The 26,740-nt window shown below is 31.0% G+C and overlaps 2 protein-coding genes across 5 annotated transcripts in view; one reads left to right on the top strand and one right to left on the bottom strand.

The window, feature by feature from the left end:
• Positions 1-26,112, bottom strand: part of LOC111695373 (uncharacterized) — a 29,254-nt gene extending 3,142 nt beyond the window's left edge. Inside the window, exons 1-22 of one of the 4 annotated variants that reach the window (XM_023464688.1) lie at positions 26,055-26,112; positions 23,621-23,668; positions 21,649-21,711; positions 20,145-20,213; positions 19,679-19,749; positions 18,975-19,180; positions 16,798-16,851; positions 16,107-16,171; positions 15,481-15,536; positions 14,613-14,682; positions 14,000-14,113; positions 13,616-13,720; positions 12,785-12,829; positions 11,784-11,942; positions 11,234-11,290; positions 10,598-10,791; positions 9,795-9,875; positions 9,085-9,155; positions 8,515-8,588; positions 7,413-7,534; positions 6,734-6,824; positions 4,991-5,037 (exon numbers count right to left, since the gene is read on the bottom strand). In XM_023464688.1, coding sequence (XP_023320456.1) covers positions 4,991-5,037; positions 6,734-6,824; positions 7,413-7,534; positions 8,515-8,588; positions 9,085-9,155; positions 9,795-9,875; positions 10,598-10,791; positions 11,234-11,290; positions 11,784-11,942; positions 12,785-12,829; positions 13,616-13,720; positions 14,000-14,113; positions 14,613-14,682; positions 15,481-15,536; positions 16,107-16,171; positions 16,798-16,851; positions 18,975-19,180; positions 19,679-19,749; positions 20,145-20,213; positions 21,649-21,711; positions 23,621-23,668; positions 26,055-26,066 — 1,874 coding nt within the window. In that variant the 5' untranslated portion in view covers positions 26,067-26,112. Of the gene's footprint in view, positions 1-4,990; positions 5,038-6,733; positions 6,825-7,412; positions 7,535-8,514; positions 8,589-9,084; positions 9,156-9,794; positions 9,876-10,597; positions 10,792-11,233; positions 11,291-11,783; positions 11,943-12,784; positions 12,830-13,615; positions 13,721-13,999; positions 14,114-14,612; positions 14,683-15,480; positions 15,537-16,106; positions 16,172-16,797; positions 16,852-18,974; positions 19,181-19,678; positions 19,750-20,144; positions 20,214-21,648; positions 21,712-23,620; positions 23,669-25,450; positions 25,569-26,054 lie in introns of those variants that run through there. The other 3 variants (XM_023464690.1, XM_023464689.1, XM_023464691.1) reach the window with 3 other exon arrangements.
• On the top strand, positions 801-4,480 carry LOC111695374 (adenylyl cyclase-associated protein 2). Its single transcript, XM_023464692.1, has 10 exons — positions 801-1,456; positions 1,704-1,837; positions 2,032-2,145; positions 2,301-2,410; positions 2,510-2,574; positions 2,751-3,284; positions 3,355-3,462; positions 3,639-3,674; positions 3,778-3,871; positions 4,228-4,480. The coding sequence occupies exons 1-10, from the start codon at positions 1,352-1,354 to the stop codon at positions 4,317-4,319; spliced, it is 1,392 nt and encodes a 463-aa protein (XP_023320460.1). The 5' UTR covers positions 801-1,351; the 3' UTR covers positions 4,320-4,480.
• Positions 26,113-26,740: the final 628 nt, after the last annotated feature.

Below are 26,740 nucleotides of genomic sequence, written 5' to 3'. Positions count from 1 at the left end.
AACCAACCAATCAATCAACAAATCAATTAACTTTTTGATTAATCAATCACACATCTTAACCATTAAATATGTATGTATGTAGGCAATCCAACCTAAAGAGAAAAAGTTTTTTTGTTTAACGAACTTAAAGATTTTTGCTTTCAGCTTTTAATTTTAAAAATCTTTAATGAAAAGAAATGAGTCACAGAAAAAAAATACTAAAAATAATTGTTAATAAATATTTGATTCCCCCTCCACCCCCTGCACGCAATTTCCAATAATGCAGACCTTAACAAAAATACATTTCCAATAATGCAGACCTTAACAAAAATACATTTCTATTTATAAATCTAATCCAAAACTTTATGTACCCAATTTTTCAGAAATTGTTGAATTGGGCAGGGAGGGAGGATATCAACAGATTTGTTTAGCTAAGAAGAAAGTAGGAGAGGGGGGAATAAAGAGGAATATTACATTTATTTCAGACGCAGATTTAGCACATGCTTAATGTGAATTATTATAAAAGTTTCATTTTCCTTCGTTAATATTCAGATTAAATTATTTTTTTTTGGGAAGATAATTATTTATCTTAAAATCTTCAGTCTAGTCCTTTTATTTAGATTCGTCTGGATAAGTGTCAAAAGAGGTCAGCTGTTTATAGTGCTATCACAGGTCGTAGCTAGCCGGCCGACCTGTCTACCTCCCCTCTCTCTCCTTCTCCTAAACCCCCCCCCCCTCCTCCTTCTACTAGAAAGCTGAGTTCCCAGTATTATTAGATCAGTTCTATTCTAGAGCAGAGCAGAACTGTTAGGAATATTCTTAAAGGGACTGTAGAAGTATTGTACAGTAACTCAGGACAGTCCGATTCACAATGGTTCCCTTAAAAGTGTTGTCTGATTGAATGATTGAATTATATGATGTTTCCATTTCCTTGGTTAAACTACAAAGTGACTGTTGCAGAAACAATTAAGAAAACTGTCAGAACTAAAAAACTAGAAATTTGCGACATCTTTCAGTTACAGATTTTCAAGGGTAACATTGCAAATCGGACATGTCTTTCTTTGCACATGAAATTATCATTACAATCCCTTTAACTTAAGATCCAGACATCTTAGTGGTCAAGTACAGAAAATATAATAAGTCCTTATTATCAAGCTAGGCCGGCCTGGTATATTTAGTAGGAAAGAAAAAACTAAAATGGTTTACATAAAAATGCACAACACTCGAAAATTTTAAAAACTGAAGAGGAAGAAATATGTTTTTTTTCTTCCTCCAGACAAAAACCATAATTCCTAGATTTTAGTGTAGTTTTTATTAACAGACGTTACTAAAAAACTACGTCTTTTGGGAATTTTTTGATAATTCAGAAAGTATGCCCGGTGTTGAAGACCTCCCTGGTTTAATCAGTAGACTTGAAAAAGTTGCAATTCGTCTTGAAACCTCAACCAGGGCACAAACCTTCACCTCACCTGACACTGTGAGTAAATTAGTTTTATATTTAACCCTATTCCTTCTGGGGAAGGGGCATCCCCCTTTGTTATTTTTTGTGATTTTTTTGCTTAGCTGAAATGAGCCCTTGAGCTTTGTAAAAAATGTTTATTGATAACTAATGACAGGTCATTTAGACCCCCCCCCCCCCCGTCCCTCAAAGCGTATGCACTGATGCAGTACCAAACAAACATAGTGTTAAGAAATATTTAAGACATCATTTTGCTTTATTTTAGCCTGGAGCTTTGTCCGTCTCAGTGAAAGCATTTGATGAGATAGTGGATGGAGCCTTCAAAGTTTTTATTGAGAAATGCTGCACTATTGCTGGAGATGTTAAACCAATGTCAGACATGCTTACCAAAGCTTTCAAGTAAGAAAACTTTCGTTGTGATTTAAAGAGGGCTATACCTGATTCACAACGATTCAAAAAGAGCATGAAGATCTAAATTTACTTGGTCAAATAAAGCCTGGGTACTGTTGTGAATCAGACATACCAATCTATGAAAGGAGAGTCACCTTAAAAATAAATTTAGTATGACCATTGACCATAAATACTAATTTCAGGGCCCAGAGAAGGTTTTTACTAATTGCCAGTAAATCTACAAAGCCTCGAGACTCTGAACTACCAATACTACTCAAAGACACAGCTGAGAGTATTGAAGAAATTCAAACATTTAGGAAAAAATCTTTTAATGACAAAATCCTCCCCATATTCAAATTAATTAACCCTCAAAACTGACATTGAAGCTGAATGTTGTGCTAGTTCAAAATTGTTTTGTCATAACATTAATTGTTTTATTAACACATTAATTAAAGAGATAATTGCATTGTAGAGAGAAGAACCGAAGATCTGACTTCTTTAATCATCTCTCTGCAGTTTCAGAGAGTATCGCAGCTTTAGGTTGGGTAGCAGTTTCCCCCGCTCCTGGATCCTTTGTTTTAGGAACCATATTTTTATTTGTTCAGAAATTTTAATTATGATAAAGAACAACAAGAAACTTGTGAGTAACCTTGAATGAATAAAAATTGGTTGTTTTCCTAGAAATGAACAATGCAGGACAATTCTATACAAATAGAGTTCTGAAAGATTGGAAAGAAAAATCCAAGGTGAAAGAATTATTAAAAATTAATTTCTTAAAAACTTCAAATTGATTAAAAAAGAAGAAGAAAAGCATTACAAACAATAAGGCTTTTTACTCCAATCTTAATTTAGAAAGATCTTATGGAGATTGGTGTCAATAAAATCTAATTAGAATTAATTTTAATTATTTTCAATATATTAGATTCATGTGGAGTGGGTGAAAGCTTGGATTGAGACTTTGGCTGAGCTACAAGCCTATGTCAGAGAACATCATACAACAGGACTAAACTGGAACCTGAAAGGTGGAGATGCAATCACTATAGCTAAATCTGACTTATGTCAACCCTCAATAGTTACTCCCGCTCCACCTCCAGGCCCTCCAGCTCCTCCTCCACCTCCTCCTCCTGTATCTATAGAAGCACAACCCACACCCCGCTCCACTCTATTAGACAGCTTGAACAAAGGTGAAGATATTACCAAAGGGTTGAAGAAGGTGTCTGACAACGAGAAAACCCACAAGAACCCTGAGCTTAGAGCAAACAGCACAGTTCCATCATATCAGAAACCAAAGGTTGAATCTCAAACCATATCTGGCAGGTCTCCTATTCATGAATTGGACGGGAAAAAATGGAATATAGAGAATTTTGATGGGAATTCATGTGTTACTGTTGAAACCAGTGAAACCAACCAATCTGTTTATATCTACAGATGCAATGGTTCAACATTTCAAGTGTCGGTGAGTTACTTTACTTAATTCCCAGGGGAAACAAACTGCAGGAAGAGAACAAATTTAATTTATGTTTCAGGGAAAGTGCAACAACATTATTATGGACAGTTGCAAGAAGTGCGCTCTTGTTTTTGAATCTGTTGTTTCAAGTTGTGAATTTATAAACTGCCAATCTGTGCAAATGCAGGTAAATAGTTAAACGACTTTATATCTTTTACTTCTAATAACCTATGAAAATTCGATAAGTTAGTAAGAGCACAAGAATTATTCAATTAAAAGATAAAAGCAAAATTTATTTATCATTCAATTCGCAATGCATCTAATAAACCATAAATATGAAATTTTAAAATGTTGAAATTAAAGGTTACTGGGAAGGTTCCAACAATTTCTGTGGACAAGGAACCCAAATTTTATCTATATCTAATGAACTTTTCTTTTAAAATCAAAAAATATAATTTGAGTAGGAAAAAAAATTTCATAAAGACAAAATTTGGAACGTAAGACTGATGGTTGTCAAATGTTCTTAAGCATGGAGACCCTTGATGTCCAACTGGTCACAGCAAAATCATCCGAAATGAACCTAATGGTTCCCAACGGTAAGGAACTGTTATCCCAATTTCAAGTGACCTTCGGTAAGAGGGGCATGCCTGATTCACAGAAAAAGCCTTCAATCCTATATCATAACAAATATGATGAAAATATCCTTGCTTTTCTATCTAAAAATTGATAAATTCTGTTAGTGGTTTTTTAAAAATGAGGTCCAGAAAATAATTTACAGAATTTTACACTTTAAAGGATAAAAAAGCAAGGATATATTACCCATTGTTGCTCAGATAAGGGTTTAAAGAGTGAATCAGACATGTCGCCAAGCAGGTCACGAGGAACAATTTCTAAAATCCCTTCAAGTACAAATTTAGAACTGGAACATGTTCTCACAAATATTTGTTTAAAGGAGAAGAGTTTGTAGAGCATCCAATACCAGAGCAGTTCAAAACAACAATACTCGGAGGAAAACTGGAGACTCGACCAACAGAATCAGCTTAGATGGAGATTGGTCGACTGGAAAGAAAACCAAACAATTTGGTCAACTGTATCAGCTGGGAAACCTGCCTGAATATACTTTATGAAAATCCAAAACAGAAACTAACGGAATCAACTAAAAAATGCATCCAACCATAAATTAAATAAATGTTAAAGACACCTAATTTTTAACTTTTTTTTTAACGAATATTATAAGTTATGGATATCCTATGTCTTGTGATTTTGGTAAGTTCAGAAAAAGAAACTCATTAATTATAATTTTGTGTGTCACATTAATTAGAAAAATCAAACATACAGAGAGATAATGATATGATCAAATATAATTAAAATATTCGGAGAGAAGTATGTAAAGTAGTATCCACGTGCCAGAGATGTTTTCAAGGTTATATCGAGAACAAACTTTAGGAAATAAATAAAATAGAGTAAAGTATTTAAGTGTATGCAGGGATGAGAGTACATCTTCCACAGAAAATAACTTTGGAGAGAAAAAAGGATTGAAGAGACAAAAACACAGTTTCTAACAACTGAATAACTCAGCTTCCCTATCCTATCCTATCTGCTGCCCCCCCCTCCCTCTATTTTCAAAATCAGATTTCTAAAAATTATTTTACTCGTCTTACAGGGATTTGTCTTGTTGCCATAGTAAGGGGGGTTTTTGAGCAGCATTTTCTTACCTTGTTGAAAATGGAACTTCACTAACAGGAGTCATCAAGTTGATTTCCTAAACAAAAAACAATGTTATAACAGGGCCTTGACATACCATGACAAATTCAAAATTTGATTTTTGAATTCTCAGGGGTAATGTAAAATTGAATTTTACCAAAATTACGTTAGACTTGATGACACCTAACAATCAAACATTTTAAATCAAATCAAATAAAAACAGATGTTTAGAGATATCCTACCAACCATGCCGAAAACTGAATTGACTATGACTATACATAGTTGCCCCCTGCCCTCCAAAAAATAAAGAACATTGTTCTTAAATTTAAGGTTTTTCTAAAAAATTGACAAATTTAGAACGTTTTTAAAATTAAGATTTTTAAGAACATTTCTTTTAAATCTTTAAAATCCCACAAAAATTGGAAAATTATGAGAATGAAAAAAAAATTAAATCCTCTTTTTTCGATGTCAAACATCACTTTATTAAGTTTTTTGTTTCTTAAGATAAGCTTTTTGTGTTTTTTGTAGCCAATTATCGAATACTTTGATACTTTTCTTCTTTTAATCTAAGGAAAATCGCAACTACTTTCAGTAGTGATCTAACTTTGACACCTCAATAATTCTCTTTCATTGGTGTGATTTAACGAAACCTGAACCATAATGCAACGCGCATACAAATTTTAATAGTTACTTTACTTTGAAAGTATAGAGAAAATGTGAATCGTAAATATGTAAAATAATATCATTAAAGCAACTACTTAAAAAATACAAAAAATTTTCAACATAATATTGTACTTCACACTGTCCTGATCTAAACAGTAAACATGTAACATGTACAGTACAGATAGTTTAAAAATCTCGTTAGAATGTAACAAAATATTTTATCTTTTTAAAAAATGAGGCGACTTAAAAATGAAATTCAATTATGTGTTTTCTAAATTAACAACTGAAAATCAATCTTCAAAAGTAAGTTTCACTTTTTCTGACATACATTAATAATTACACATCCCTCTGTCAGTCTGGGGTCCTCTTAAAAAAAATGTCTCAAAAACCCCACTTTTATCATTTATAAATTGAATTCTTATCTATCTTCTGAACCTGATATACTAGATTATAAAAAGAAACATAAATAAAGAAGGAGGTATTAGGATTGAAAAAAGAACTTCGAATGCAATGTAAGATATCTGATGAGTTACAAAACAAGAATTTTTTCTTCATCAAATTTTTAAAGGTTTTGCAGGACTTTTGATGAAATGTCGAAAATAAATTTTTAAGGTAAAAAGTTTTTTAAAAAACATTTAAAAATTTAAGAACTTTTCTACCCGAAAGTTAAGAACTTCAAGAACGAATTACTGTTTTCAAGCCAAATCTTAAATGTAAGAACCCCCCTGTTCTTTCATTTATGCTATACAATTTGCTAAATCAGCATTAGACGACCCTCGTACGGACTTCAAGCATTTGAAATTCGTTATAAAATAGTCGATAGTAGAACAATGAAAGCTTTGACTACACAAATAAAAAGTTTAACGAATCGCCCCAAATTTGTTAATTGACATAAAGAGTAATAATTAGGATACTAGAGAATAAGAAACAGTTAAACGTAGAACATTTAAACTGAAATTATTTCAAACAAAATTTAATATTTCCGGAATAGGTAAAGTTTAATTATTAAAGTAGACAAAAAGTAGGAGAAAATATGTAAAAAGAACATAATAAGAATAGTTAAAGATAAATACAAGGTTGGAATGAATTACCTTGTTGAGTTTATCAAGTTCTTTTCCAATAGCAGCAAGCTTCTTAGGGTTAGCGGTCAGATCATTACCATCTCCTCTTCTAGCCTTTCCACTACAAAATCACAACTATTTATGACCCATTAAAACAAACTTTATCTAGTCAAGTTACCACCAAGTTACTTCTCCAAAGAAAATTAACAAAATTAACATCTTCCTCAGCCGAAACCCATAAAAAATCTATAATCGTAAAGAAAAAAATTTCTTTTGGTTTCTCTGCGACCAAATTTGGTGAGTAGCATTAGGTACTACATAGACCACTTGTCTTGGATGAAAACTGGAGATTAAAGAATGGGAAAAGTGTATGGGTAGATCAACTTCTTCACGGAATTCATTAAAACTAGTTCTCTTAAAATAGATTGTGGGCATAAAAACGAAAGGAAAATCACCTTAACTTCCAATGCAGTAGTATTTTATTATAATTGCTTACAAATAAATCAGATATTAAATGGTGGTGGCGGTGGGGATAGGACGAAATTCTCTCAGACAGGGTTGCATGGTAAAAAAAATTAATGGCTGAATTTGGGGAATCAATTTTTGGGTTAGCAGAATGCAAAAAAAAACTTGTTTAATGTTTAATGTTTAATTTTTTTTTTATTTCTTGAAAATAACAACCCCGCGCTTTCTGACATTATTAACTGACCTGTGTTTGATACCGTGAACTTGAACACTATCACTGAATACAGGATCTATAATCTCGTTTAGTTGATGAGGATCAGTTATTTTGGTGTCGAGGGCAAGCTTCTGCCCTTTAGGACCTTTGGCCTGAAAAAAAACATTTCAGAAGACAAAAAACAGAAGAAAAAATCTCTTCTTATCAACTAAATGATAAATTAAAAAGATTGTTTTCTTCTGGTTTTTGTTTTCTAAAATGTTTGGGATTTCGGTAAATTCCTCTTATTATTTGTTGGTCTTCTATCATATTTGAAATTTAATATTAAAAAAAAGAAATAAAGTATGTGCGAGATTGATCCATTTTGTTAAAAGGAAGAATCCAGGATCCATTTGTTGATAGGACGGATCCAGGATCCATTCTCTTGATAGGACACATCCAGGATCCATTCTACTGATAGGACGGATCCTGTATCCATTCTTTGGAAATGAAGGATCCAGGATCCATTTTATTGAAAGTGGACGGTTCCAGGATCCAGATCATATTCTAATGGGAAGGTTTCTTCTTGTTTGACCTTCTCCTCTAATTAAAAAACTAATGTACAAAAAACAGTGAGTGTTTTCTTGGTTATCAATCCCACCGATTTATAGCACTTAAATATTCAATTAGTCTTCAAAAAACTGTTTAATATAAAATTTTCATTTTATATAATTAATCACAAGAAAACAAGAGTTTTTCTATTTGGTTACTCTTTCATTTATTTAGGGGATTTTAACAGAAGCAGAGGTATATCCATTCTGAAAAATCATTTTCCACCACACTTCCCTTCTGAAAATCGTTGTTTTTTTTTCCCCAGACGTTAAGAATGATTGCGCAGAGACGATTTTTTTTAGAAAAAAATGATTTTTAGGTGAACTTTTTGCTGGGTGAATCAAAAAGAACTAAAAAAATTCAGGATGTCCAATTTTTCATCCCCCCCCCTTCATCAAAATTCATTACACTCAAAGGGAGGGGGGGGGGGGGTTAATTCTAAAAAAATGTTCAGTATAGACCCATGATAGAAAAAAAAACATATTTTTGTGTACATCTACGCAAGTTTTGTACTAATTGGAAGGTTTTACCAAGGACATACCTGCACATTGTACTGCCAGAAATGACGATCCTTCTTAGAGCTCCCCCCTTCCCCATCCTCATCTATGCGCAAATCTAGATTATTCAAACATTCATTCCAAACAATTCATAAATTTTTGTGACTATTTTCTCTTCATTTCTTCAGAATTTGCCTTCATTCTGATTTTATATTCGTAGATATTAAATATTTATATTTATTTTGAAATTTGGTTTAATTTTTTTTTTCATTCATTTTTCCATCCTATCGTCCTTTCATTGATACATTCATCCTTTCATTTATCATTTTATCTTTTTATTTAATGTTATTATTATTATTAGCAGATAACCCATCATTCAATAAATAGGGGTCAGAATGTATCAATGGAAAAAGGCCTGCTTTGTCTCTTATTTAAAAAAAAAACTGTTTGTGTATTTGCAATATTAATAAAGACGACTATTCTATTTCAGTTTTCATTGTTAACAAGCTTTTTTAGAATTACAAGTTTACAAGTAATTGAAGATAAGCTTTTTTAATTAATAGCTTCTCTTTGTTCCCATGTTTTTTTTGTATCCATGCTTATGTTAAAAATACCTTCATCTGATTCTAATTCCTCGGTCTCATTAAACTCATCCTCACTGTCAATATCGTTCAGTTCGCCGGGACTTGAAATAATATTGATAACGAAAATAAAAATGATAAAAATATTAATAATATAAACAATAACACTGGGAAAAACCAGGAGATTTGTAACATACAGGGTGTCCGACGAAACATGACAAAAGCAAGAAGAATTTAAAATCATATTTGCATTACCTAATTTTAAAAGTAAAATTCTGAGTTAATAAAACCAAAATATCTTAAGTCCTTGCATTTTTTTTAGTATTACCGGAGATGTGAAGAATTTCGTTCAGATTTGGTTTCATTTTGATAAAATTGAAATGAGAACGAAATTTTTAATATCTCCTGTAAAATTTACAGCACAAACAAGGCAGTCCACACTTTGGAAACACCAGGACTAGGAGAATAGTGTGGTTATTGTTTTAAGAATCAGACACTTGAAAGAACGTTAAAGACTAAACGTCACAAATAAACTCTAAGTTCAAAGACGACTTTCAAACCGTCTTGCTACTGTCATGGATCGTGGGATACCCTGTATCAAATTTTCCTGATGAAACATATCGTTTAGTAGGTCCCGTCACATAAAGACAATTCAGGCAAGACAATTTAAAAAATATAAGTTGAATGCGTCGACAATAAAAAAATAAATGCGTCAAATTTTAAACAGTTGAACATTTCCTTACCTTAAACTGTTCATAATTTCCGATACTTCATCAGCTATACTTGAGTCACCAGCATTCGAACACACAGAGTTCATGTGAGGTCTACAAATAATTTAATAAAGATTTAGGTCAAATCTTAACCCGTAACCTCTTTTATTTATTATAGCAACCACGGATGGTATTAAACATCACGCCATTAGCACCTTTGCAGCTAAATGATAAAAGTCATGTTTGGATTGACCTGATGTGCAATCATGGGTCATTGATGTTGATGCCCGGGCTAGACTTTGATTACCTATCTACCTAATGTAACCTAACCTGGTATATTGTTTGCATAATCATATACACATGAAAGGATGGGAGGGGGGTCTAGAGTTATAAAAATTTATTTAAAACGGCTTTTCATTTAAGACTTAAAATCGTATGCAAGGTCTTTTACTTAAAGTAGGTACAACCTTTCCAATGGTTTAATTCAATTGAACAGCACTAATCCGTATCTTTGTGGCTTTATGGAATAGACCAATGAGGAGGAATAAGTAAAATTACTAGTCCGATGTCTTTCCCTATTCGAAAACTTAAAATTACGTTTCATCTTTAAGTTTTTACTGTAGATATCATACTCCTTGAAGGTAAAAAATGTAGTCACTCAAAATTTCCGACCTCATTATTATTATTATTATTAAAAAAAAGTGTTGCCAAAATTTAAAATTCAACAGTATTTAATCTTTAAAAAATTTGTTGTTAAAAACCTTTCATACTGTTTCTATTTTCACTGAATCGTCATAAAAATTGCATCCAATAATACTAAGAAAAATAGTAAATACCTTGGATCTCGTCGTGACCAAATCATCTTCTCTATAGGTAAAGTTTTGACCGGCGCGCTCTTTGAGAGCTGAGAGGCGAGAAGTGGATTGGATATGGAGAGAGAGTTCCGTTGTCTGGTTCCTATGGGTCGTTTGGCGGATTTGAACTGGTTACTGTTTGATCTAGGCCGGATAGGATCAGGGACTGATTGATCCTTAACAACAACAAAATTACAAGTAAATCTTAAAAACATTTTTCAATAATTACATTCTATAAAGCTAATTTTTGATAAAAATAGTTCTTTTCTGAACCAAAATATCATTTCATTTCCCAAGTTCTATGATAAAACCTTCCAATATCTGATAACGCTTTGCGTAAACATCATCATGAAGTATTTTTCAAGAAAATATAAAACCCTAAACTGAATCACAGAAGAAGTCTAACACTTTCCTTTATATAATTTTCTTGAAAATTATTACCCCCCCCCCCCTCAACATATGTCAGATATGTTTGCACGGAGCGCTTAACATGTCTTGGGTTTAATTTAAAAAAAAAGTTTTATGTCCAATTTTACTTTTATCCTAAGGCAAAAAATACCCCGCCCCCCTCCCCGGGATGCAATTTTTGAAAATTTATATCACAATTATTTTCAGTACCTGTCTCATTAATAATTCATGTAATGTAGAATTTCTAGACCCGGCAACCAAACTATCCTAAATACAAATTGTGTTTTATATTTAAACATGGGTTCGTTTCCAAAGAAACTTGAAGTGACTTATTTATTTTTGTTTCAAAACCAGTATATGCTTTATATAATAATGTTATATAGAAAGGAAAGCTTTGATTGTATTCTCTGTTGTGCTCCAGCAAATAAAAACATAATGATGATCTTTTTTCATATACTAAGAGGACTAAAATCTGTGCGATATTTGAGGACTATTTCGTTAAGCAGTTAAGTACTTTGTAAGTGTAAAACGTAAGTGGACTAAAATCCAACAAGTTTTAAGGACTTTGTAGTTAAGAAAGTGGACTAAGATCTGCCCAGTGTTTGACGACCGAAAGTGAGCTGTGAAAATGGACTAAAATCTGTACGGAATTTGAAGACATGTATACAAAATCAACAGTAACCAGTAATTGTAGACTGGACTATGTCGCTGAAAAAATAGACTAAAATCATATTAATATTTAATATTTGCAAAACCTAACCGGTATTAGTGGACTAAGCGGTTGTGAAAGTGGACTAAGATTACTTCGCCCAGGTGGACTGAGGCCGGTTCTGGATGGACTCATAGCAAGGTTTGAGGGACTAAGGGTTAACCTCGAGGGACTTATAGCAGGTCCTCCATTAGATAAATTTGACAATTCCTAAAAATAAAAAAGTTAAAATATACAGGGTGGCCAAAACTTTTTTGAACCAATCCGTACAAAAATCCGTACATTTTCGGAAGCCATCCGTACAATCCGTACAATTTTCGAAAACTGCAGAAAATAAGTTAAACTAACTTCATTTTGACGAGAATTTTTTTTTAAATTTTCATGAAAAATTTGCTGAAATGAGTGAAAATTAAAAAAAAACAGTGTATTTTCCAGGATAAAAATCCGTACAATCCGTACAATTTGAAAACAAATCCGTACAATCCGTGCCATCCGTACAATCCGTACAATTTTAGGGTAAAAAAAAAGTCAATCCGTACAATCCGTTCAATCCGTACATTTTGGCCACCCTGAATATAGAAGTTTAGAATTTGATTCCTTTTTGAAGATGAGTTTACCTACCTACCAACCAACCTACCTACCTACAAACCAACCTACCTACCCACCTACCTACCCACCTACCTACCCACCTACCTACCCACCTACCTACCTTCCATGTTAGTTTATATATAAAATTATGCTATCTAAGAGAAAAATAGATTAAATAAAAAACCCACTCTGAACATAAACAATTTGCATATTATAGTCAATTCTAGTATCTGCCTTGGTATCAATGCATTTCAGTAAACCTTTCCTTTTTTTACTTTCTTGCCACAAAAAAAATCGAACTCGTTAAATATTTTTTCGAACATGCGATGCAATAAATATTGATGTTTCCCATGAAGGATAAAATGTAAAATAATAAATAGTTATCATGCAAAACCTTAAAAAACGTTAATTTGTGCACAATCAACCCCAGTTGATACAGTACATTTTACAGTACAATAAATAACCTTCGGTCTGTATCCATTGTGAGAATGTACGTAGTGATAACCACCCTGAATAGAAAAAGTGCCAGGTTGAGAACAAATTAAAAATATTTTCCATTTTGTCGCAGTGTACTCAGCTCTAAATCCTTTCACAGACGAGTAAAAGAAAAAAGAACAAATTGAATATTGTTCCAATCTCATTGTTTTTCATCAAAGTACATAAAAGAGAGATCAAATCTTTCTTGATAAAGCTTTAAAAAAATTAGATTCCAAGCACATTTTATAGCAATATTGATAACAGATTTTCATAGTAAAAAGGAGTGTTTTAAGAACACAAAAGAAACTTTGATAAGCTTAAATAAAAATTAAAGGAGACGGACTATATTGTATACATTATATTGAATAAACATTCAACAGTTTGCATTATTTCTAAAATTTAATTTTTATAGCTTTAGCAAATTAATAAAAAAAATATTTAAAAATTATTTTATATTGCTTCAGCTTACTTTCCAACTATTTCGACAGAAATATTGCATGCAAAAGTAAATTTTATGAAAGATTGAATTTATTTTAGAGGATAAAAGGGTATTTTTTGTAATGATAATATCGAATCCCCGAAAAATCTTGATCAGGTGAGAATTTCAAAAAGGTATTTCCCAAATTTCCATTTAAACTAAACATCGAACATTCTTATTTAAACTGAATTGCGGCTGGAATAACCACAAGGACACCTGGGAGAGCCCCACTTTTAAAGTAAACCTTTGTGAAATTGCCATAAGATCACTTTAAAACGAACCTACCATTTTTCTCTGGGTTTCCATGCCCCCCTGCCCCCCTTTTATTATCTGAGGTTACCTGGTAATCTGGGAGGCTTGAGATAACTGATACGGGTACAGAGGAAGATAACTGAGACTCTCGACCCCACTGGAACATCGAGTTCCCAATCGAATCCGACTCAATCTAAAATATTAGCACATTTAATCAATAATTTAATAATTCTAATAATCAGCTCTTGTAATAGTCACTAGGCCTTCACGCTCCTTTCTTGTTAACAATTCAAGCTTCTAATTGTTACTTAGGAAAATTCCAAATTTTTCTAACATCTTTTTTAAAAATGCAATGGCAACGCCAGGTACTTAGTTATTTTTATTATTATCTATCATAAAATGTTTAAAATGTATTCAAACTTTTAGACCCTTTGTTTTAGATTCTTAACTCTTGATGATTGACCACCTGTACCTTAATATCTGTGAATGTGTGTGAGGGGAAGAGGATGTCCGAGGTTAAAATGTCGAGGTCGAGGTTGATAGAATCCAACTCTTCTAAGTTCTTCAGGGTCGTCATTGTAATGTCCTTAGTTCAACTCAAAATCAGATTTTGCAAAATTCATTAAAAAAAAGTGATGGTGGATCCGAAAAGCAGAAAATGTGAACAAAAAAACATTAACACAATAAGAACTACAACAGTATGCATCTTAAGAACTTTTAAAATCGAAAATTTTAAAACAATTTACACATTTCTTGTTTTCTTTTAAATAATCTGAATAATAATTATATGAATAAAAAAAAGAACAGATTAGACCCAAGAAAAGTTTTTGAAGGACCGACGGAAAAAAATATTTTTCTATTACGATTTAAATACTTTTTTTATGGAAATACTTCAAAGAAAACATAAAATCTACAAAATAAAAATTTTTCATTTTATACAATTTACAGAGAAAAAAATCTATTCCGGCCAATTTATAAATTATTTTAAAAACGCGGTTAAACCATATTTAAATCCTTCTCCACCATGTTAAAAAAAATATCCACCATTTTGAATTTTAGAAACGCCATTTTGATTTGATGGTTGCCTCGTTGGGTGGTGAATTGAGCTGAGCAAGTGTTAGTTCGGAGTTTGGATAAAAGCTTTGACTCCCGTGTCTGAAAAATCAAATTCGATTTAAAAAAAAATATACTTGAACTTTTGAAGAGTGAAAACGAGTTTATTTTTAAGTGATTCCAGATCAAAATACTTTCACAAAGGAATTGAGTCTTTGCCACAAACCCTACATCTTGATGATGTAAACTTTTGCAATTCCAAACTTAAACTAATTGATCTGACAGAATTCTTAGTTTGAAATGTCGGGTCTGTCCTAGTGAACGATTTTTGGACTGGGGGGGTCCAAAAATCGTTCTCTAGGAATATACCGAAATGTCTAAGATCTACGACATTGGTTTGCAAAGATATAGCATTTTAAAATAGAGTTCGCGGCAAAGACTCAATTCCTATTTAAAATTCAGTGATGGTGATGGACCAAACCTCTGTAGAGTAAAAAAGTAGATGTTAGTTCCACATTCAATTCCTTTCAAATACATTTTATCTTCTAGTATTGTTGAGTAAATCGGCTTGTTTTTTTTCTTTATTGTCTTTTCTAAGGAAAAATAAAACAAGCGTGTACAAAGTATAGATTAAAAATGTTAAAACTTTTGTACTGTAGTTTTATAACCAAGTGAAGCTTTTGAACAATGCCCGTCACTTTTCAAAGAAAATATTTAACAAGGAAACTGAATTTATTTATTCAAAAATAAGTTTAAACTATAACTTAATCGTATACATATAAAAATTAGACATATACAGGATTTTATCTAATGGGGGGGGGGGCAAACTTGTTAAATGACCATTAAATTCATCAAGGATGATTGGAAGTAAGTAAAAGATTAGAATTTAGCAAGTATAACCTGATATGAGTTGAATGTCCATCTAATATTATTCCAGCTTCATCCTCTTCTTTTATCTAGAGAAAAGAAAATATTTTTTCTTCAGTTTTTACGATTTTTTTAATTAAGTTTCAGAACAATATTTTATAAATCCATCTTATTCATTTACATCTTGCAACCTCTTAATCTCATCCTTATTTAAATATATAATTAGGAAAACTTCTTTTTTTCATTCAATAAATTTGAATAATTGTTAAATTACCTTGCATTGAAAACAGGGTTATTTATTTTGTTGAAAAATTAACTTAATAAATATTTCCCCATTTGTTTGTAAAGGGAGACATGCTAGTTAATGTATAATTTGTTTGTAAATTTCGGGAAAAGAAACATATGTTTGGGGAAAAAGAATGCAAAAAAGAGAAACATGCTAGTTAAAGAATAATTGGCTTATATTTGCAAACTTATGTTCCCCAAGTACTTCAACAGCTAAGACTTAAGTACTACCACCCTCTAAAACTAAATTTGACCCAAAAATTAATGTTTCTTCGCCTAAATTAATAAAAAAAATAAAAAAATGATTTTCAAGAGGAGGGGGGGTTGTGGAAAGAATATTTTTTTACAGAATTAAACTAAAATTTTTAAAATACCTGAATATGTCCTGAATCCCAGAGTACTGGAGAGGATACAGGCCTCGGACTAGTTTCATATGAACCTTCAACAATCAAACAATAAAAGATGAAGTGATTTGTCCTACCAACTAGTCGGCCAATCCATAGATGGTATGTGTTTACAAGCCATCCCAGTTTAGCAGATCAACACCACAAAATCGGTGGCCAATATATTTATTAAGCCAAACATGACTCAAGCATCATCTTTTGGTCAATTATAGGCACGGTCACCTCAAGTCCCATATCCAACTAGGTTTAAAGGGACTGTGAACAACGTTATATGTGACACTTAATCTAAAGCTTTCCTAGCCCGATTCACAATAGTATCCATGAAACCTTTTTCAGATAAAAAATATTGTCGATATTGTCGTTTTTCAGTCTTAAAAAGATTCGATTTCTAATTTTTTTGGTCTGCATGAATCTGCAAGTCACTATTAAATAGAACCGGAATTGAAAAAGATCCAAATTTTGAGAAGCCAAAACAGGGATAACTCAATTCAGCTTCTACAATGGTTTTAATGATACCATGAATTGGACATGCAATATTTTCAGTAGAAGGTCATTAGAAATAAAATGTTGAACCAAACTCCATGCACAATTTGCACATTATATTTAATCATTTTTCATAGTCGTCAAACGCAACTATTTCTTTTCTATTAATAAAAAATACCTTGTCCAAAAGCCCCAAATGATGATGAAGCGGTGTTTACAGAAAACGTTTCATCTAAAAAAATTTGAATATAATTTATAAAATGAAGATATCTGAAGAATATATAAAACCTTTTATATTTAAATGAAAATATCGTATACATAGTTGGAAGATTTTATAAAATAAAGATATCGAAAGAATATTTGTAATCTTATAAAAAAATGAATTTATCATAAGAATATTTATAATCTCATATAAAAATGAAGATATCTAAAGAATATTTGTAATCTTATATAAAAATGAAAATAATCTTAAGAATATTTGTTATCTCATATAAAAAGGAAGATATCTAAAGAATATTAGAATTAAAAGTTTGCAGAGTCTTAGTTTTAAGAAAATTTGTAATCTTATATAAAAATGAAAATAATTTTAAGAATATTTGTAATCTCATATAAAAAGGAAGATATCTAAAGAATATTAGAATTAAAAGTTTGCAGAGTCTTAGTTCAGATGATGCAGCAACACTAATTTAGGGAAGTTTAAAAGACGACATTTATAAATTTTCTCAATATTTGTAATCTTATATAAAAATGAAGATATCTATAGAATATTTGTAATCTTATATAAAAATGTATATATCAAGAATATTTGTTATCTTATATAAAAATGAAGATATCTAAAGAATATTTGTAATTCTATATAAAAATGTATATAGTTAAAGAATATTTGTTATCTTATACAGAAATGATTGAAGAGTGAAAACGAGTTTATNTGTAATTCTATATAAAAATGTATATATCAAGAATATTTGTTATCTTATATAAAAATGAAGATATCTATATATAAATAAATAAATAAATAAAAGATCAACCATCATTCCGTGGAAATCAAGGCCGAGACCCCATCAAAAATAACCACCAAAGGATGGAAATTAATGTATATCCGATTATGACATAAGTCTGGTGTGATCGAGATATCGAGGTCTAGGCCAGATATCTATAGAATATTTGTAATCTTATATAAAAATGAATTTATCTTAGGAATATTTGTAATTTTGTATAAAATGAAAATAATCTAAAGAATATTTGTAATCTCATATAAAAATGAAGATATCTCTAAAATTTTTTGTAATCTTATATAAAATGAAGATATCTTAAGAAAATTTGTAATTTTATAAAAATGAAAATAATCTAAAGAATATTTGTAATCTCATATAAAAATGAAGATATCTAAAAAATATTTGTAATCTTTTATAAAAATGAAGATATATCTGTAAAATAACTTAGATAGTAGAAAAAATGAAGTATTATAAGAATTTTTGAATGATAAACAAATGAGGATATCTGAAAACCTACTCTGAAGAGTAAAGATTAGCTGTAAAAGGTCAGGATTATCCAGATAGGAGTTATATTAAGAAATATAATAGAAAAACTTCAACATTCTACAATTTAAGGGTATTATAATAATAATAATAATCGCACTCAACCATTATCTTTTTAGGAAAATGCATGAGCTCCCTCCCATGGTACAGTACGTATTGGGGTAAATGGCAATTTACAGAATTGTTCGCGCATTTTGTTGTGACTATACAAATTAGACTAAACAGAACCGAGGAAACAACTTTTAGTCTGACACGGAGAATGGACGAAAAAGTCAAAAAATAAAACTTTTCTTAAAAAAGGTTGAATATTCGCATCGTTATCAAGACACCTTGCTGTCTGGAGTCAGAATGCACGCATTTTAAAGTCGTAAAATAAAGTACAGCGCGTCCCAATATCATATTATCCAAGTTTTAACACCATAATAAACACATAATACTCGAAAACCCTAACATTTTCTTTAAGAGTTTTTTTATGATTTATTCTTCTTAAAATTTGTATTTGTATTTCGAAAAACATGGTTTAGACCCAATGACGAATATGATATGGGACACCCTGTAGTACGGAAAACTACTAGAACTTGTCAATCTCCTCCAAGCAGGTTTAGAACCCGTCCGAGAAGTGCAAACCAACTATAAGAATAAAAACAGTTAAAAGGGACTGTACATGTAATTTTAAGTGACCTTTCCTTAAAAGCGGAACATCCAAGAGTAACAAAGTCTGCATACCCTTTAAACCTTTGACTGATATCAAGAACGGTTCCATGAAATTGCGCGTACAGTCCCTTTAAGAACTTTAAAAACATGATTTAAATCTCACCTAAGTCAGACTGCCCGATGTTAAACATTGTACGTTTAGGAATATTAATCCCCTGTGGAATGCCCTGCATGCCAGAATTGTGCATTCCCTGTGGTCCTACTCCACCACGAGGCGCGATCGAAGTTTGAGGCGCCATGCCTCCAACCTGATGTGGCGCCAAGCTCCCTTGATGCTGAGAATAACTTGGTGGGGAGTTAGCTAACACTCTGAAACAAAAATATATTTATAATTTGATTATAATATAAATAAAATCATCTTTTCCTCAAATGAATCACAAATAAATGAGTGACACCTAAATTTCGAGAAAATGAAAAAACAGGATAAAAATCCATTTCTTGTAAATTTAATTACTTTAGGCGTAGAAAAGGGAAAAAAGTGTATTTTAAGGTGTTTTCTCGGAACCAAACACTGATAATACGACAAATATGTTTTCACATTTATCAAATATTTACTAAACTTGGAAAACTGGAAAAAAGCACGTGACGGTTTAAAAACAGATACATTTATGAATGCTTAAAATATGAATATTGTACACAAGTCTCCCCTTTTATTAAAACTTCCCCAGGTAAACCTTTGAATTCATTTAATTAAAAAAAAACTTTTTGTCCTTGGGTCTTATCCCCAATGCATAAATATTAAGAAAAAAAGATTTGAGGAAAAAATAAATGTTAAAAAAATTCCCTTGACCCAAAACAACCTGTTACCTTTGTTGTCCGTTGCTGAGTCCTAGATTAGGGTTGTCCTGAAGTAGTTTCGATAAATCGAACATAATCGACTAAATGATTTAACATTTTAACATGATTTTCGTGTCCAGTATTCGGTTGAATTATGTAATTTTTATAAATAATTTTATGATAAACTTTCTCAATCAAATGGCAAATCAAAAAAAAGCAGAGAGTAAAATGTTCCAATTTTTTCTTTGTTTTTACTGTTTAAAGGGACCGTTCACTTTTTTGGGTATTTTCAGGGTAAACTAAACAGCCTAATTGCTGATGATTGGTAATAGTCTTACTTTTCAAAGACAACTGTGGCCGGAGAAAAAGCCGATTTTTCGTTCCGAATTTGACACTAGGTTTTAAAATTTCAGAAAATATATATTTCTATATAATCAATATCATCCTCGGTTCTATTTTAAAAATAAAAGATAAATATTTCTGTTAAAAATGGTTCCTTCGAATCTAAATTATGGTCTGACTGTAGAATAAGCTGAAGAGTGTCACTGCCAGAACTTGTATCAACCTGAGCATTAACATAAATATCATTTTATTTTCAATATATCTTTGCAACCAGATGTCGTAAACCTTTGACCTTTCAACATAATCTGGAGGTGAAAGTTTTAAATATCAAAGATGTACATCATCAGGTTGCAAAGATGAAGTGTTCAGTTCATTTTTTGAGAGAAGATTGAATATGCAGATTGATTGTATACAGATTATTGATTTCAGAAACTAGACAATTTATATTATATATAAAGAAAACATTGTAAAATGTCTCCGTAAAACTAAATAAAAAATAAGTATTAAAAATATATTATTTGAAAAAAAATTGCTATTCTAGTATAGTTTGCAATAATATTAATAATAGAGATTAAAATTATAAAATCAGCAGATTTAAAAGTTAAAAATATACGAACAAAAGTTAAATGTGACGCTTAAGAGGGTTTATTAATATCTGTCGTTCCTACAGGTAAGTGTACACAGGTGGATTATATGTAATTAAAATAATTTATTGAATGATGTTTTGTTTTAAAATTTGAGGATAACGTTATTATTGTATTAAAAAAAAAATCTTTCCGTCAGCAAATTGACTAACTTTGTGGGATAATTTATACGTTTTAAAGTAATTGAGCCTGAATGTCGACGCTGTTTTCGAGCAGTTATATTCGAAACGCTGAAATTCTTGGTTTTACCGTCCTAATTTCAACTATGTTTAGATTTCATATGCTAATTAATTATAAATAAAAGCATAATTTCCGTATATCAATAATTGTGATTTATAATGGATAATCTGTAACATATTGTTAAACCAAATATCTGAACGGAAAATAAAAATATTTAGTTTTAAAAAAGTTATTATTGTATTGTATAAAAATATGTAAAATAATAAGCCATTATTGCTGTAAACAAACAGAAAACCAGTCAATATAACACCCGAAACCCATTCAATATGTAATGTTTTTCTATGAAAATCACTTACGGTGGCCATGGAAATAATTTAATGGGACTCGAGTCCGATTCAATGAATTTGAACAGCGTCTTAAATTCCCAAAAAAAACCGGTTTCAATTGAGCGCCGGCTTAATCTTAAAACATTGAATACAATTCCAAGTGGAGCAAACCATATTTGACCGCGTCTCAAATTTAAATCGTGGCTCTTTAAATTTGGCCTTCGGGCTGTCGAAGTTATTTCAAGTGACCCCTCAAAAAAAGAGTTAAATGCACGATTTACAACGGTACCCTCTACATCGTTATTTGACCAATAATTTTTTTTGTTTCTATTGCTTAAATCTTAGATTCACTTTTCAAGATGATTTTACATATCTTACAAAATTTTATAATTAAAAAAAACTATGGGCATCTTCATCATTAGAGGGTACAGTCTAATAAGAAAGGGTTACCTAAAACTACATCTACAAGCCTACAAAAAAAGGTTTAAAGATTATGCTGTATTTCTACCTGGGACTTTATTTGACCACTAGATATTATAAACTGATCTTCACTAATGCTCTCATTGGGCTTCTAAACAAAAAGAAAAGGTTAATTAGTAGGTTAGGTTTTTAAATTTCATGGGATCCTTTTTATCTTTATAAATGGTTTACCCATAATGTTACAAAGATATAGCGTTGAATACTTTGAGGATATTTTGGTTAGATTTGCGGTTACAGTTAAAACTTTATCAATCCAGTTTTTGTAAAAAAAAAACCACAGCTTTATTTCTTTTTTGTTTTCGACAGTCCTTGGAATAGACCATATAATCAGAAGAAAAGTCTAATAATATTCTTCAAGTTTTTGTTGCTTCCTGCTAATATTCCTTATACATTTTAACGATAATATATACCCCTGAATCAAAGACGGTAGAATAGTAGTAGATAGGGCATTGGTTTTAAGTAGCCAACTTTTTTTAATCAATTACATTGCAATCTGTTTTAATATAAAGTTTATCTAAAAGGATAATAAAGTTATGCATTTCTAACGGCAAATTACGTAAAAAACGCAAGTTTTTGTTGGTAGAAATGCATAAAAAGTCCTAAATTCTTTTTGAATTTTAGAAAGGACGACATTCTATGGCTTCTTATTCAACCCTATTGAGGCGTCTGGTTTTGCGTATAAATAAATTCCAATGCCTGCTCTTAATATTACAAAGCTCTTTGCCCCAGAATAAGTGTGGTCTGTACCAACTATGAATAAACACTGTATGCACATCCCAAGGGCATCAAGAGAAGATTTAGAGGATATCAAAAATAGATAGATAGAAAAATACAAAGATAGATAGATAGAAAAATTCAAAAATAGATAGATAGAAAAATACAAAGATAGATAGATAGATAAACACAAGGTATAATGTTGGAGAGATTTTGATAGAGAAAATATAAAATGAAAACATTAAGAGATTTGAGTATAGATTTATACCCCCCCCCCCCCTCAGCCATTTGGTCCAGCTGTTTGGCCGGCTATAGGCAACATGTATATATACGAATGTCTTGTTTTTTTATAATAAAGATATTTGGCATATATAAATGTAGTTAAACTGTCGTCTTCCTTGTTACATTTGTAGAGAGGGTGCCGGTACCCCTGTGCCCCCCCATAGACATGCACCCCCCTAGAGCCAGAGGCAGGCTCTAATTTATTAAACAGTACACTTAAATATATATTAACATTTTTTACTTTTCTTATCAATCGACAATGTCACAATTTTTCCATTTTATGATTATTTCTCAAATTCTTTCTTGTACCTTATTTACAATATTTATTTCGCGGGGTTTCATTTAAAATGATTGGTAATTATGGTCAGATGACTAATAGTCAGCCTTTAGGTAGATTATTAAAGATTTTAAACTTTATTTTCTTAATACCGGTTTTTTAGGGGGGTGCACAAAAAAAAATTTCGGCCCCCTCCTACGCTAAACCTCCATTACGCGGCTGTTGGTTCGTATCTCTTTTCCCAACTATTGTACTTGATAATCTATTTGTGTAAAAAATTATGTTTGATACATATGAAATAAACACTAGGTGTAGGGTTTTAATTGCTATACGTCTGGTTAAAACAAGAACAAAATTTTGCACGAAAAATTATAAGTTTTCGAGATATTAAATATTTAAAAACCGAGTCAACTTTAACTTGGCCCCTTAGTCCAAAAGTCAATCTAAAGTATCTTATAAAACCAGTTTTTAACAGTTTCATTTATTTTCCCAGCGTAAATATGTTTGCTTAGAAATCTTCTTTTAATCTCCATTCATATTCATTTTCTTTAGAATTCCAGGAGGGGGCTTAAATTTTTTATCTTTCCAGGNGGGGGCTCAGCACCAGTTTGGGCCTGAAAACCCCATAAAATCAATAGATTTCACTAGACAAGGGGGGGCTAAACCCCAAGGCCCCCCTGAATACGCCCCTGATTCAAAGCCCAGAATAGATCGGATATAATCTCACCATTGTTTTGTGATTCGGTATCTCTGTTACACAACCGCCAAACCAAACCTTAACAATAAAAAATTATTTTTAAAAAAACATTAAAAAATCAATTTTTAAGAAACTGTCGTAACTTTAGGCGTTCCTCCATTTTTCTGATACAAATGTGAAGATATCGACGCTTATCATATAATTTAAAAATTAAAATTAAAAAATATCATTCTTTAAAGACAAAGCTTTTGGGTACCCTTGTGAATCAGACATTCTGACTTAAAATGGGTAGACATTGAAATATTTACGGTATAACCTTTAATTCGACTATTCTGATAAAAATAGCGGATGTACTAATATAAATATTATACGGGAGTTTTATTTCTGTGTATAAAATATATCATTTAAAACAATAATTAAAACTATGTCTTGTATTTCTAAACTGAGGAAGCAAATTTTTGACGATTAAAGCTAGATAAATAACTTGATTTAGACAGGTTGCGGGCGGGAGAATCCAGCAGTATAATACCAATGCAGTTAAGCACAGCATGGGTACACAAAGTGCATTCTTTTACGTCCCTCTCCCCCCCCTTCTCTGCGACAGATATAGCCTCTCCCCCCACCCAGGCAAAAATTGAGCTATTATCCGGAATATTCCAGTTTAACGTTTTCCGCTAAAATTATTTATTTTGTATTTTTTGACCTTAGAAATATGAATACTCAGACGGATAAAATCATAAAGCTGAATTTATGAAAAAATTAGGAAATCTCTTAATTAGTAAAAGAACGTCAGTATTATTATTATTCTTATTACTATTATTATTATTTTTATTTAAAGACAACCCTTCGTTCAGTGAAGTTGGGACCGGCGCTCCTGTCCGATAAAAATATATTAAACAAAAAAATAAGTTATAAAAAGTTAGAACTATTTTATAATTGAAACAGACCTATGGCCGCAGCGCGGCGCTCGTTCCGCAAAATGTTAAGAAATTGTTTTGTGATAATATTTAAATTGTGTATCTACAGATTGTTTTACACCCCTTTCCAGGAAGAAAGGAGACTCTATACTATATATATTCTCATATAGTTATCTATTCTAAAATATTTATCTATCTATCCATTTGTCCGACAGAGAAATAAAGTTTGTTGATAAAGTGGAAAAGCGTCACAACTGCGTCAAAAAGTGCTACAAGTGTTCTCTATAATTTCTCTTCCTTTAAAACTTAAATTCACAGAAAAAGTGTGCAATTTCATGTTTAAATCTTGTACTTTGCGTATTTATTTTTAATTTCCAAAAATGATACTTTGTAATATCGATGATGAACAATAAACAAAGATATATATTTATAGTTTGAACTATGAACTTTAACCAAAATAAAAAGCTAAANAGGGGGGGAATTATACGAAATTAAAATTTTTTTTCTTCTAAATATTCCACAAAAATCTATTTTCTCGTTTTACTAAATCCTATTCTCTACTCACCAATCTCAATTGGAATTTTAGCGTAGATCAACCAAATTTTCAGAAGTTTTAAGATATGCATTTTTAGGTTAGGTGAAGATGAAACAGAGATGGAGTTTACATTAAAATATATTCTTTTATACTTTAAACGTCTTCTTATGAAATAAAAAACACGTGCAGTGCAGCGTGTGTTCGGTGCAAATATATATGCATAATAACTGCAAACTAATCTTTATTATATGACCTATATATATGTCTATTCTCAAATATATATATATATTGAAAAATATCAAACCATTAAAAATAATTAAATGCTGAGTTTTCATATTATCATGAAAACTTCTTTTTCTATTTTTCAAAATAAATTTTACGTCACCGCCTAAAAAGTATGATTCTTACCATTTTATTTTTTACGTCAAGACGTTGGATATCAAATCACAATTAAAATGTTATTCTTATTTGATAAATTCACCGTTTTTTGTTTGTGTGTGTGTGTGTTTCACTGTCTAAAGATTAACTCTAGTCTCTAACTGAGCTGAGTGAATAGAATAGATAGATATAAGCTACAAGGGGTGAATTTATAGAAATAAAGTAACTGAGATCTATTTATATCTTTAAAAAATCACGACTTTTTTTCGACTCTAAACACAATGGAAAAAATAAAGCCGCATTGATTTTAAAGCCAATTTATAATGTTGAATTCAGCATATCTCTAAATGGGGATTTTTTTTTGCACATACCAGAAAATTATAAAAGGTAGAATTATTTTAAGACATTGTGAATGGTTAGTTATGTATCCAATATTAAATACATATGCTCTGCATATATAGGCCCAATTACTAGTTTTAAATAGAAAAATGTTTTTGCATTAAAAATCAAAACAATTGAAATAAATACTTGACCCAACATAAATCGTCAATTTTCAAAAAAAAACTTAATTTTAGAGATAAAACTCGAGAAATTTGAGATGTATAGTTATGATTTATAATTGTTTATTTTTAACCTCGTTGTCCATAATTGTGTGAATCACTCTAGGCTTTCAATTAAACTGAAGTTTGTTTACAATTAGCATTTGTACTGCAACAGCTGACTGTACTGAAACACCTTGATATTTTGAACTGCAACTACATTTCGTACTGCAGTAGACTATTACTGCAGTACGCTATTACTGCAGTACGTTATCACTGCAGTGCGTTATATTCAAGAAAAAAAGTGTACTTTAGTTTCTGCAGTAGAACAAATTCAAAACAAACTGTTGAGCAAATCAGTTATTATGAGAATTCAAGAAAGGGTGGGATTGAAGAAAAAGAAGGCGTGGTACATCCCCCCCCCCCCCCTTTCATGTTAATCACAACAGCTGCTTGCGATTATTAACTCAGAAACGTTTGAACCTAATTTCTCGTCTTTGAATTCTTTGAAACAAATTATGATTATTGCTCAAAATAAATCAATATCAACCATTTTAAAATAATGATAAAAAAGTATCCAAATATACTGGGAAAACATATTATTCTGAAATACCGTTAATATAGCATACTAGTGTCATATATCATACATGCATACAGTCAACTAGGAATAGAAATTTATCTTAAATAAATCTTGCAAAAATTTTATTTTTCCTTAGAAGAAAGGTACATTTGCGCCATAAAATGGTTAGGGTTTGATTTGCTGGATTGGGAAAAATAAGTT

This window comes from Eurytemora carolleeae, unplaced genomic scaffold (genome assembly GCF_000591075.1).
Source record: "Eurytemora carolleeae unplaced genomic scaffold, Eaff_2.0 scaffold219, whole genome shotgun sequence".
NCBI classification, from domain to species: Eukaryota; Metazoa; Arthropoda; class Copepoda; order Calanoida; family Temoridae; genus Eurytemora; species Eurytemora carolleeae.
The sequence above is the reverse complement of the archived record's forward strand: the minus strand, read 5'-3'. Positions and strand labels throughout refer to the sequence as shown.